The sequence below is a fragment of the Nuphar pumila genome, unplaced genomic scaffold, assembly GCF_984573655.1.
Source record: "Nuphar pumila unplaced genomic scaffold, dmNupPumi1.hap1.1 HAP1_SCAFFOLD_572, whole genome shotgun sequence".
NCBI lineage: Eukaryota > Viridiplantae > Streptophyta > Magnoliopsida > Nymphaeales > Nymphaeaceae > Nuphar > Nuphar pumila.
This window is the reverse complement of record NW_028323404.1, coordinates 14996-27994: the sequence shown is the minus strand read 5'-3', so window position 1 is coordinate 27994 and position 12999 is coordinate 14996. Positions and strand designations below refer to the sequence as shown.

At 52.8% G+C, this 12999-nt stretch overlaps 1 protein-coding gene across 1 annotated transcript; it reads right to left on the bottom strand.

Moving 5' to 3' along the window:
* Positions 1-1940: 1940 nt before the first annotated feature.
* LOC149810035 (regulator of nonsense transcripts 1 homolog) lies at positions 1941-12616 on the bottom strand. Its single transcript, XM_089994461.1, has 9 exons — positions 12260-12616; positions 11095-11253; positions 9750-10166; positions 8946-9293; positions 5002-5283; positions 4488-4688; positions 3765-4073; positions 2977-3216; positions 1941-2003 (listed from the first exon to the last, which is right to left on the bottom strand). The coding sequence occupies exons 1-9, from the start codon at positions 12614-12616 to the stop codon at positions 1941-1943; spliced, it is 2376 nt and encodes a 791-aa protein (XP_089850587.1).
* Positions 12617-12999: the final 383 nt, after the last annotated feature.

Genomic DNA, 12999 nt, shown 5'->3' with positions numbered 1-12999 from the left:
GCGGGGTGGCTACAGGTGGTCGAAGCGACGCACTCTTGGTGGGGCGGGATCCAGCTCCGCAACATTGGCTGGCATGCGGGTATCTTCAATACGTTGGGCGGCCTTGGTTTCCTTGCGAATGCGCTGTGTTGGTACTATATCCAGGGCGTGTTTGCCACGACGCTTGTGCTGTTGATTGGCAGCGTTTTCTTTTTGATTGGGTCTGCCATCGCTTGGTTTGAGCAGTGCTGGTGATGCAGTATGTGTGTCAGGCATCTGTTCCCAGGCTACCTTTCAGTCCTTTTGAACAGTATCTCCAAGAGATTTTGAACAGTATCTCCATGCAACGTGGCTGTTAGATAAGGACTAACAGACACGTAGAGCTGTCCTGTGAAGCCGTCAGGGTTATATTTCACGATAGCTCGATAGGGTTCAGACCATGCTTTCCTCATAACGGGACATCCACACACGTGAAGTGGATTGTATTGGTGTCTAGAGCAAAGGCTCTCAGTACAGGAGTAGCCATGCGCAGTAGCATGGATGGCTAGGGGCTGGAGCCAAGCGATGTGACCAAAGTTGTGTACAATAGTGTACGATAGCTGCAACTAGAGGGATCACAAGGAATCGCTTGGTATCTCGTGGCAGAGATTGATTGATTCGATAAGATCAGAATCCTCTAATGTAAGAGATCATTGGAGTCAATCTCGGCCAGCATCTTTGGTGTTAGATTGAGAATCTACGACTAAGGGAATGCCATCAACTCTATATAAACATGTAGAGTGCTCGGGTCCAGCATCAGATATAACCACGAAAGTTTACATATCAGTCAATTAACATCTGTTACTGACAGGTCCGTTGCACTCCAAGAGACAAAGAGGTTGGTAATCAGTGCTGTGCGGCATGGTGATGGTGATGTGCTTTATGCATCGGCCTACCGGTATGCAGAGGAAACGCTGTGATGAAGCGGCGCGCTCTTCAAATTTTGGCCCGTGTGAGCTGCAGCGCGTTCGTGACAGGCTTGATCGTTTTGACCGCTGACTTCAGGGAGTTGTTTGCAAATGTGTTTACCTGGTTGCTTGCTGACTACTTCCTGCCGTTATCTATGTGATGTACTGATACGCTTGATGCATTTTTATGCAGCAACCAGACGTGTATGCACATTCACTGAGCATCAATTGCATCAACAGCTGCATCCACAAACAGCGTATCCAAACCTGATGTACCAAGCAAAACACACTCGACAGAAATGTCATTACCATTCAACGTACACTAACATGCCCATCTATGATTCAGCAAGCCCACGACAGTCAGCCAACTCCCAAATCATAATGCCCAATCATAGTCTAGTCGTCGCCATGCAAGTCAGCTCCGAGGTGCAGCCGAAGGGGTTGTGTATGAGCCTGAAGTCAGCTCCAAATCACGATTGCTAGTCATAGTCTAGTCATGGCGCGTGTCAGATCATAGTCAGCTCCGCGGTGCGGTCGAAGGGTGAGCGTATTGCACAAGGCCACGCATCTCTGGCAGCGCCGCCTCGAAGAAGCCTTGCGATGGGTCCTGGTACGGGGCGTTGCCGAGGGAGTAGCTGCCAAGCATGTCGCCGAGCGACATCTGGTTGTCGGTGAATGACTGGCTCACGAGGCCGTCTTGAGTCAGTGCCGCGGCAGCGGGCGCGATCTGCATCAGTGCGTACGGGTTGGCGCCCGCAAGCTGCGACAGCTGCTGCCGGGTGCGAAGGGGGGGCGGGTGGGAGGGCGGCCGCGGCCCCGGAACCCCTGACGCGGGGGCGCGGTCGTCTTTGGGCGCTCCCGAGGGGGGGGGGGCAGTGGCCCTGTCGTGCCCCGGTCCCTCCACGTGCTCGGTCGGGCGGTAGCGGTTCGAAAAGCGGGAGCCGAGCGTGAACGCGCGGGGGTCAAAGCGGCGCTCTGGCTTTCCAAACGGCACCGGCGAGGGCCTCAACCCCGTCAGGGGCCTTCCACAAGCAGCCCGCGGTCTTTGAAGTACACCAGTAGCAGGTGCCATAACGCCTGCATCAAATGTATCGAGAAATATTGCAAATCACTTGGGCACCGTCTGATGTATCTTTTTACAACTCTACCGCATCCACATGGACATTGGCAACCCCTAAAGTACTTGGGAATCAGTGCTACCATTACCATCACCTGAAGCGAATACATCACTTGTCTGATTGCTATCTGATTCAGACAAATTTCCTGTTACCTGATGCTGATATATCTAATGCTCATGCTGTCTGAATGCTGCAACCACCAAAATGAAAGTGTACTGTAAGAGCTGAGACCGCGCAGCGGTCGAGACCTTGTCTGATGCTGATATGTCTTTGTAGGAGATGACTTTGTAATCACATCCACATGGGCATTGGCAACGGCAACTGAATGCTGCTGACAAATAAAATGTACAGACACGAAAAGCACACGTAAACAGGATGTATCTGTTGACAGCCCTACCAAAGCCCCCTTGCAACGAGGACGAGTCGGCTCAGGGCAAAAGGGCAACCAGGTCATCACGTTTAAAAAGTACACTGCCGCTGTACATAACTACATCACATAGATAATGGCAGGAAGCAGTCACCAAGCAACCAAGTGATCACGTTCGAAGCAGCACAGCTCACTAAAGCTGCTGCACATCATCATGTCACCATAGAATCACATAGATAATGGCAGGAAGCCATCAACAAGCAACCAATCATCCTTACATCACATACATATTGGCAGGAACAATTATTCTTACTAGTCAACAAGCAACCAAGACAGCACATCCAAAGTGATACAGCTCATTGAACGTCAGCGGTCACCAAGCAACCCAATAATCACGCTCGAAACGGAACAGCGCACTGAAGGCACTGCACATCATGACATCACACAGATGTTGGCAGGAATTAGTTAAAAAGCAACAAAGACAGTACATTCGAAGTGATACAGCTTCAAACGTCAGCTGTGACCAGGCAATCAATCATCATTACATCATGCGAGACGCACGCACCTGCTTGCTGAGTACGCGGGCGTTGCCGAGAATGACGCAGCCATATCGAGCGCGCGTGAGCGCGACGTTGAGGCGCCTGGGGTCCGATAGAAAGCCGATGCCTTGAAGCTCGGAGGATCGCACGCACGAGAAGATGATGTAATCTTTCTCCCTTCCTTGGAAAGAGTCCACGCTCGCGACCTCGATAGCTGAGTACAGCTGTTTGGAGAGCGGACCCAGCTGCTCCATCATGCGCACAATCTGCACGGCGATGTGTTCTTGTTCGTTCATGATGCTCATGGTGAAGTACGGCTGTTTGAAGAGCGGTCCCAGCTGCTCAATCATGCACGCAATCTGCACGGCGGCAGACCCTAGGGTAGGACTGTTTGGTATGAGGCTGGAGAAGCCTTGTCTCCGTATCCACAGTTCTAGGTCAACGGGTATCTCTAGATCTGATTGTACAAGTTGAGGCGCTCCTCTGGGGCTCCCCAAGTTTCGCTGCGCTGATGTCATCATTAGTTGACATTGTGGAGTTGTTTTACTTGACTCCAAAAAACGAACGGATTGTTCGTGGATACACTCCTACAGAGGCAATCACCCCTCACGTATCTCATCATTACATCACATAGACAATGGCAGGAAATAGTCAACAAGCAACAAAGACAGCACATTCGAAGTGATACAGCTCACTGAATGTCAGCGGTCGGAACAAGCAAGCCTGCCGTTAACGCGCGGCCGCTCGCACGACGTCCCTCATCAAACACCTATCTCGTAGTGCCCATCTAGAGATATCTCCAAACCCCACGCACCTGTGCGCGCTGACCCTCGTACGGCGTGATCACACCAAGCTGCTCGGGCTTGACACCGAACGAGAGGAACCTCGTCACGATCTTTTCGACGGACGAAGCCTCCTGCCGATTCACGTACGAAGTGCCGCTCGACGAGATCTCTTCTGTCCCATGTTGCTGGTAAAACATGTGTCGGTGGTTGGGGTCCGGCCAGGGGAAGAGCACGTTTGGGTGCAGCCTCTCGGCCTCGGTGATGCCGTTCTGAAGGTCTCCCTCGTAGAAGGTGTTGCTAGGGAACTGCGAGAGGCAGGGGTGCATGCGGTACTGCACCTGCACAGACCGGAGTTCGAATTTTTGATGTCTGACGGTAGTTTTTGGAGTTGCCAACGTCCAAGTGTTGTAGAGGGATACATCACGCACGAATTGCTACCATCTGAACCAGGGCTCGCGAAATAGAGGGGCAACATCATCTCTGGAGCTCAACGCAATGGGTTCATGCATGCGGCAGCGTTCCAAGGCTTTTGTTTACAGTAAAAGTCGCGTGAATAATGCCATCAACTATGCCAGATATTCACTGATTTCTTGAGTCAGCATGGTACCTCTAATAGTGCAAAAAAAGCCATTATCTCATCAAGCAAGCTAAAAAGTCATCTCTCTAAACCCTAGGTCTACAAGGTAGGCTGATGTAGCACATGAAGCTCTTCTTTTCACTGCTAGAGGTAATAAAGGGTTCATGAAACGGACCTGTAAGCGGATAGGCTTCACGCCACAGAGAATCATGCGCTCGACGAGGCTCTGACTCAGCCCGCATCGAGCGGCCAGCTTGTTCATGATGACCGGGCCCAGCTGGCAGTGGTCTCCTACGAAGATGACTTGCTTTGCCCCCAACACGAGAGGGATGAGACACTCTGGCTCTGTCGCTTGGGTCGACTCGTCGATGAGAACCTGCAACAACAAACACACCAAGCATCGCTTGGGTGGACTGTCGATGTAAACACACAGCCACCAGCATTGATGTGAACACAAGCCACCCGCACCAATGCAAATAGTACCATTCCCAAGATGTACACAAAGCTGCCAATGTCCATTTGGATGCGGCAGTGTTGTGGAATTATACATCATCATTACCTCACATAGGCAATTGCAATTGGAGAAGACAACAAGCAACCACGACAGCATAATCGAAGTGATACAGCTCATTGAACAGCTCATGTACATCATCATCAGATCATTAGCAGGGGAGTGTTTTATATCACACCTGCTCGAATCGCATCCCCCGCAGTCGCTTGTCACCCGCGCCGATACACGTGCAGCAGATGACGTCACCCTCGCGGAGGACTTCCGCTTCCGCGGAGCGCTTGAGTTGGTGCAGCCGTCGCTCCTCGTCCAGCGTTAGCTCGCCTCTGTCGTCCTTGAGCTGCTGCAGCTTGCAGAGCTGCGTACGGCTCGGCACCTTGAGGTTGGTGCTCTGGTAGTGCAGCGTGAGGTGCTCCACGCTTGATTCCATCGACTCCCGCCGCCGCGAGCAGAGGCGTACGACCTGCACGTCAATGCTGCCATGATGCTGCCAATTTGCAGCACGAGCCGAGCGACATCATTTTGAAGCCGTGCGACCGATCGTCATGTACGTGTAGAGAACACGCGCTGATCCACATCAAATTGGCACACACGTCTCGAGAGGTAAGAACATTAGCAACACTTCCGGTTCAGGGTCACACGCTCGGACTTGTTTACATAGCGAAAACATGTCCAGCTGGCTCGGACTTGTTTACATAGCGAAAACATGTCCAGCTGTCAGGTCTCTGTGTAACAGAAATACGCAAAAAGGCGACACGCTCCCAAGAAAAGTTTGCTCAAATTGGTGCCAAAGCTCTCAAACCGGATGTCTCGATGGACTCCATGGCTGTCCAGTATTGTCGTGCAAACAGATGCAGCTCCAGGTGAATACTATCCACACAAAATGAGCTGTCTAGCCCTGAGTGACTGACCACCTCGAGCGTCATCCAGCAATCTCAAGACTGCTCAAGGCAACGAGCAAAAACCTGCAGCGTGCCGTCAGCCGGGGCGATTTGCGGGTCTAGTTGCCGGAGATTGCATGATTGCTGGGGACAGGGTGGCGACCAAACCCCTTGCTGATGAAGCGCTGAGACACAGCGCTCAGCGTATCACTCAGTGACTTATACTCAGTGACTTGCAGGTCCAGATGCCTGGAATTGCACGTAAACTTGGGGTAGAACCGTGCTTGTAGATCTCGCGCGGACGTGCGCGCACGCGTTCAGATGGGGCGCGTACGTGCGGGATTTGGCTCATTTTCGTGAGCGCCTGCGTAACGGGGGCGAAGCCCCGGTTGCGCAGTCGCGCATTGCTCGTATGTGATAGTGATGGAGTCCCGCTCAGCGGTCATCTGTACAGATCCGGTTTTTCGAGGGGGGGGGGGGCAAAGCCACTCAATGTAAAGGTTGGGTGGGTGTGGAGGATGTGTGGTGGGTGGTGGGCGTTAGTGTGTGCTTGACAATCAGTTGAACATGGCATGGACCAAGTTGCAAAGCACAACATGAATAAATACACCGTTCATGCACGATACATCTCAAAGCATCAGGCTGACAACATTACATCATGCTAGGCAGGCCTGCTCAACTCTCATCCTCGCTATCACTGATGTAAGGCTCATCGCCCTCAATGGTCACCCATGAGTAGAACGCCTCATCGGCACTCATGTCCCGTGCTTTGCGCAGCACCCTCATGTTTGCATAGCAATACAGCAATTTAGGCACACGGCTTGGCAGCAATTTGGAGCGGCGCTTGCTCATGATGAAGTCCACGTTGGACCACAGTGTCTCACAGCAAGACGATGCTGGGTGTTGTGCCTCGATCTGGACAGCAATGTCCTGCAACACGACAGCGGATTACCCATAGTTCTGCCACCACACATAAGGTGGGGTGGTCACGTCCTTGGAGGCAGCAACTGCATCAGGGTCTGCAAAGCTTCCTTGCTTGGCCTTGTACAGCATGGTGAACTCAGCCATGGCTTTTGCTGAAGTGGCGGAGTCTGGAGTCAGCTTTTTCAGAACTGACTTGAGGCCCTGCATGACCTCCTTGTTCTTACAAATGTCCTGCACCACGTGCCAATACCTCGGGTTCAGGATGTATGCGGCTGCATGCATCCGGCTGTGCAAGAACTCCCACCGGTCTGAGACCATGGTCGCCAACGCTTTCCTGAACGCAACGATGCCGTCTCCACGATCCGTAGATTTTTCCGTGAAGGTCTTGAGCTCATACATAGCTGGGTAGACGAAGCCCATGGCTGGCGTGCGTCCATCACACAGGCGTAAAACACGCACCACCGGGATGAGCAGGTCCACGAGTGCTTGCATCTGCTTTGCCATGCTGTTGTCCTGAATGATCTCGACAATGAGCTCTGCCTTGGCTCGTGGCCCTGTCGTGGCCTTGCTGGCTTTGTTGGCCGTGGTGGGTAGGTCAGCGACATACTGCTTGAACTTGTCTTTCTGGACTGTCTTCAGCAGCGCCTTTCGCACCTCGAGATAGCGTTCCAGCATTATCACGTTGCTGGCAAATCGTGTCGCTGCTGGAATCAAGAGCGTGAGCTTGGGTGACTCCTCTCGGAACAGTCGATAGGGTATCTGCCTGCGCTTCATCCACTTCACAACTGCGCGGCCAGCATCGAAAAGCTCCTCTGCAAACTCGTGCTTGCTGGCATCTTTCAGCAGGAGGTCAATCGCGTGCGCACAACAACCAACCCATGTCAGACGAGGGTACTTGGCCTCCAGGAGATTGCCGGCAGCCTTGCACACAGAAGCGTTGTCCATCACGACGCACAGCAGTTTCTGGGGTCCCACCTCGTCAATAACAGCACTTAACTCGTCGCACAGCCACTGAGCATCCTTCTTCTTCTCAGTGCCAACGATCATCTTGTGAAACACGTTTCCGCCTGGCGAGGAGATGACCACGTTGTACAGCGCTTGATTCGCAGCGTCGGTGTACCATCAGAACAAATCGAGCCCCCGGTGACATCCAGATCATCGTAGATTGATTGTAAACGCTTCTCCATTTTGAGGTGAGCGCGGTCTAGGAGCGAATCGGCGAGGAGGTACTGGGTAGGGGGGACGTAAGTTCGTTTGCCGCTTTTCGTGAGCATGCTGCACATGGCGATGAACGAACTGCTCTCTACGACATTGAAAGCGATCGCGTTGTCGTAAAAGAACTCGGCCACGGCGTCGTGTGTTGCTTGGCGCAAGGACTCGCCGAACAGCGCATCAACCGCATCCTGGTCTGTCGTCGCTGATTGCTTCGGAGTGGCGATAGCATACTTGGCTTTGATATCAGCTGGAACATCTAAGCACTTAGCGATGCCAGCTTGAGAATGATGCCCTATGTGGCCCTTGGCACGACCAGGTTTCAGTGAGAATGTCTTATCGCAATGCAGACAAGTTGCAGAATAGTTGCCACCAGTGTCAACGCTATGAACAGTAAATTCCTCCCAAATAGGGTCTTTGCTATTCAGCACGAAGGTTGGCTCAGTAGACGCAGAGGTGACAGGTTCTGTCCTAGCCCGCTTGCCACTAGTACTGGCACGCGGCGTGCTCAAGAAACCCTCCATGGTTGAGCTTTTACCTCCATAACAATGAAGTTGCGATATGTGTCTGCGAATGCGTCTTTACACCTGTCCCTTGTTTGGTCTGTTCAAATTTTGAATATGACGCTTTTGGCGCCAATAACCTCAGATACGGCGCGAACAGCCCTCCGCGCGACGTGCGCGCACGTAAAGCACCCGCACGCGTGCGCGCACGCAATTTTGGGTGCGCACGACGTGCGGCCACAAGCATGGGTAGAACTGGGGCCAAACCCAACTATGATCTATGGACAACCCCATTGCAATTCCCAAGTTGCCAATGTCCATGTGGATGCGGTAGTGTTGTACAAAGATACCTGCCTCATCAAGCAGCACTTGCAGTTGCAAACGTCCACGTGGATGCGGTAGTGCTGTAAAACGATACATCATTGTGGCGAAGCACTGGGCACCCGGTGCATATCAATCTCATCCCAATTGCCGCGATCTTCTCTGCCAGGTGGTTCACGGCAATCAAGTGCTAAGAAATAAGCGACCTGGAGATGCATGAATAATTGGGGTAAAAGAGCGGGCCGAGCGCCATTGCGGCGAAGCACGGTGCACACGGTGCGTACCTTGAGCCCGGTCGCCGCAATCTTCTCAGCTAGGTGGTCCACGGCGACATTGGAGGGTGCTGCAACAAGGATTTTGGCCCGAGTTGAGCGATGCATGAGCCAAACGAGGGTCGCGGACGTGACGGTTTTACCAGTGCCCGGGGGCCCCTGGATGAGGGTCAGGGGCTGCTGCAGGGCGGTGTCAATCGCTGCCATCTGGGAGTGGTTGGGGGGGGGGAGGCCCGGCGCGTAAGCGTCCGGGGCCCTCGGGCGCCGCATCGGCTGCGCCTCTGGCTCATGGCCGAGCAGTTTGTGATACAGGAAGTGACTCATGCATGCGTCGTCCTCCGCGAACGTCTTTAGCGCGGCCTGCAGGAGCGCGGTGTTGATGTTGTTGTGGTGATGAGATTTACAAGGTACCTAGAGGTACATCACTTCATGATTTCCTCTATCTGATTGCTGAGACTGATAAGAAGAGCATTCAAAACGCGTTGCTGAGGAAGTGACCAATGGATCGCTGAACAACAAGTATCTAAAGAAGCCACAAATGCTTATAAGGTCAGCTCAGTAGTGGCTCGAAACGACAAATCCGAGACAAGCCTCGCGGGTTCTGCTAGAAGGGCGAGCATGCAAGCTTAGAGCGTGCAAGCTAGAAAGGCAAGCAGGCGCATCCCAGATGAGTCACAAGATCACTATCGCAGACCATCTATAAACTAGAGTACCCAAGTAGTTGTTGGAGTTGCCAATGTCCATGTGAATGCGGTAGTGTTGTAAAGATACATCACCATCACCCCAGTACAAGCACAGGCATCAAGTCCTCCATACCTGCATGCGTTCGTACGAAGTCGAATTCCAAGTGAGCTCCGCTGCGAATCCGAACGTCTCGTTCGTCGGAAGCTGTGCCCCTTTGCGTGTGCGAAGCTCCAAAGCGACCTCCTCAGCGGCGGTAATTCGTACGATAATACCCACACCCTCCCACGCGATCCCCCCCACCCCCCCCGTATCGTGCTGCAGCACAAGCTCGTCCCCAGGCATAACATGTAGGGCCTCGTCGTCTCGCGGAAAGTGGAACAGCGCCACCCAGCGCTTGTTCGTGCCATGCTGCCACGTCACTTTCAGGTTCTCCTTCCTCAGCGCCTCCCGGCAGGCCTTGTCATAGTCGCCCTCGATTGCAACGAGCGGCGCAAAGACGTTCTGGTAGGAGTAAGCATCCTCATATCGCAGCGCGACGTGAAGGGGCTCCTGCAAACAACCCACCTCTCTGAGTACCTCTCTAGGTACGTCGCTAGGTACGTCTCTAGGTACGTCTCCAGGCACCCAGAAGAGAAAATCAACGAATTATGCGACCTCTCTGAGTACCTCTCTAGGTACCTCTCTAGGGACCCAGTCGAGAAAAATCGATGGATCATTGGCATTTCTCGCGTGATGGTGGCCGAAAGAAACGTAGCGTTGGTTCGCGCTCATTTTGCACGATGAATTACCCTACGACCTTTAAAGATTCGCCAACAGCCCGGTCTTTCGAGTCCTCTTGTGTGCTCATGTGATGTCAGAATGCAGAGCGCATTGTGCAACGGGTTGCCCAGCATCGAGATCTGGCAGGCAAACCCGCTCATGCTCCTCTGTCTCACAGAACCGGCACCAAAGGGAAATCCAAAGCATTTAGCGACGGCGAAAATATACCGGTGGTACGGTACTCAGTTTGATATTTCCAGATGATTGAGCCCAGGCAGGCACTGTCCTGTATTGTCTGCTTGTTGACGCTAAGATGTTTGAGGTCTTAGCGTCAACAAGCAGACAGTACAGCACAATGCCTGCCCGAGCGTGTAGCGAGTGCATGAGAACTTCAACGCCAGTGCCGTACATTTGAGCCTGTTCAAAAGCGTATGTCTGATGTATCATTTTAGAACACTACCACATGGACATTGGCAACTTCAAGAGCTACCTTGAAAGCAGTGCTCCTATTTCTGCCACCTGAGGCAAGCGTACCCGGACCAGCCTGACTTACCATCGCCTGACCTGACAATGTCTGATGATGATATATCTTTTCACACCGCTACCGCATCCACATGGACATTAGCAACTCCAAGAACTACTATGCCTGTTACCAGAAAGCTGAATGCAAATATCATAGTGTAGGTGCTGATCTAAGAATACATAGCCAACAACGTACCTCCTGCGGCTTGCCGTCCATGACAGAGTCCACGGAAGCTTCCGGATTGCTCTTCCATCGCTCTTCGAGAGCGATCATCTGAGCAGCCTTCAGCTTGCGAGCTCTCATGCAGTCCTCCGGCGATGGCTGACGCACCAGCCACGGCACCACGGCGCGGTCCTGCACTGTCACCGTCCAGTCATTGATTTGATGATGGGTATCAGAGACCCGACGACCTTTAAAGATTCGCCACCAGCGCTGTCTTTCAAGGCCTCTTGCGTGCTCATGTGATGTCAGAATGCGCCGAGGAGTGTGCGACGGGGTGCACAGCGCTGAGAGCTATCAGGCACAACCGCTCATGCTCCTCTGTCTCACAGTGCCGGCACCAAAGGGGAAAACAAAGCATTGGCGACGGCAAAAATATACCGGTCATACTGTATATGGATGATTGCACAGTCATCTGTCACGGTCTGTCTTAATGGAGTGCGCAACACTACCGCATCCACATGGACATTAGCAACGCCAAGAACTACTTGGGCATCAGACGAGTCTGCAAAGATGCCATCCTCGCGGCTCTGATTGCCCTTCTTCCTGTTGTCTCCAAAGACAAAATAAAGCATCCTTGGAAAGCCTGTACAAGAGCGTATATCTGGTACCAGAAACGCTGATTTTTGTTATATAATTATGTGCATGCTGATCCAAATAAGCAGCCAACTACGCTTTCGTAACGCCCTAATCCTTGGCGAAGTGCGAGGCACCGCTGTGCGCAATGGGTTCTGACTAGCCTTGGCATGCCCGGTCAGAGTTCAGTGGTTCAGTCAATAATTGTCAGCTGAGTGACTCACACATGAGTCACTGCCAGGTGAGTCCCCTGCTCCACTGCCAACCGCTGTTAGCAGCTAGCCAGCTTGTGAAGATGCCAAAGTGCAGAACTATTGAACACTGCCCTACTGAACTATCCCGTAAGATGATGCATCGTCGGCTTTCGGCTCATCTGCTCGCGCACAGTAACAACAACACACAAGGCAAGGCGCTGCCTCGAACACAGATGAGGCGCTGACTCTCCCCTCATAGAGCAACAACAACCCACACGGCAAGGCGCTGCCTCGAACACACCAGAATCACCAACAAACCGCTCGTGCACGGCAACAACATTACACAAGACAAGGCGCTGCCTTGTACACACCTGAATCACGGGCTCCCACAATGTGAGGTCCAAGTCCAGATCTTTCACACAGGGCGCCGATTGTGGAGTGTCCCGGGTGAGCAATACCACAGTGTTCTCACTCTTCACTGCAACAAACCCTAACGCAAAGATGTTCCGGCTGCCAGAGTGGTAGCACTCCATGACTGCTCCACCCAATGGAGAGTCCTTATGTAGTTTGACCTCCTTATAGCGGCCGCGTACGAGATGCTGAATCAGACAGGAGCCGCCAGGTGTGACGTCGCCGTTGCAGAACCACTTGCCGGTGGTCACACATTGCGCGAGCGTCGTCGGCTTGTGGATGCCGCAGTACCTGCATGAATAACAGTGTTTTGTCATTTGCGGGTCGCGATGCCTGAAAATGCATGGTTTTGGGGGCCAAAATGGTGGTCGAACTCCACTCTGGCGAATCGCTGGCGACCGTCACCCGGGATGGGAAGAACCGCCCTCTCTGTAGGTTCAAAAACGGTGGATGCTTCCTCCGTTTGTAATTACCGAAAATTGCGTGACCTCATCATTGGCTTCTACTTCACATCTCTTCCTCTCGAGTTACACTCTGCCGCTCATTCGCGTTCACAGAAAGCGTCGACGAAGCGTATGATGTTGCATATTACGTACGTCCATGCACCCTGCCCTGGAGCGGCGTGCAAGGTCGTCCGATATGATGTTTACATGCCCAGTCATTGAAACGTGATTCCGTCGCGACAAGAAGACGCGTCGTG

Bases quoted from the DNA above. Each gene is read 5' to 3' on its own strand.
- LOC149810035 (XM_089994461.1), bottom strand. From the start codon at position 12,616: ATGACAAAACACTGTTATTCATGCAGGTACTGCGGCATCCACAAGCCG. The intron at 5,284-8,945 runs GTACGCACCGTG...ATTGACGTGCAG, and splicing joins TTGCGGCGACCGGGCTCAAG to GTCGTACGCCTCTGCTCGCG. The intron at 4,689-5,001 runs GTGTGATATAAA...TTGTTGTTGCAG, and splicing joins GGGGGATGCGATTCGAGCAG to GTTCTCATCGACGAGTCGAC.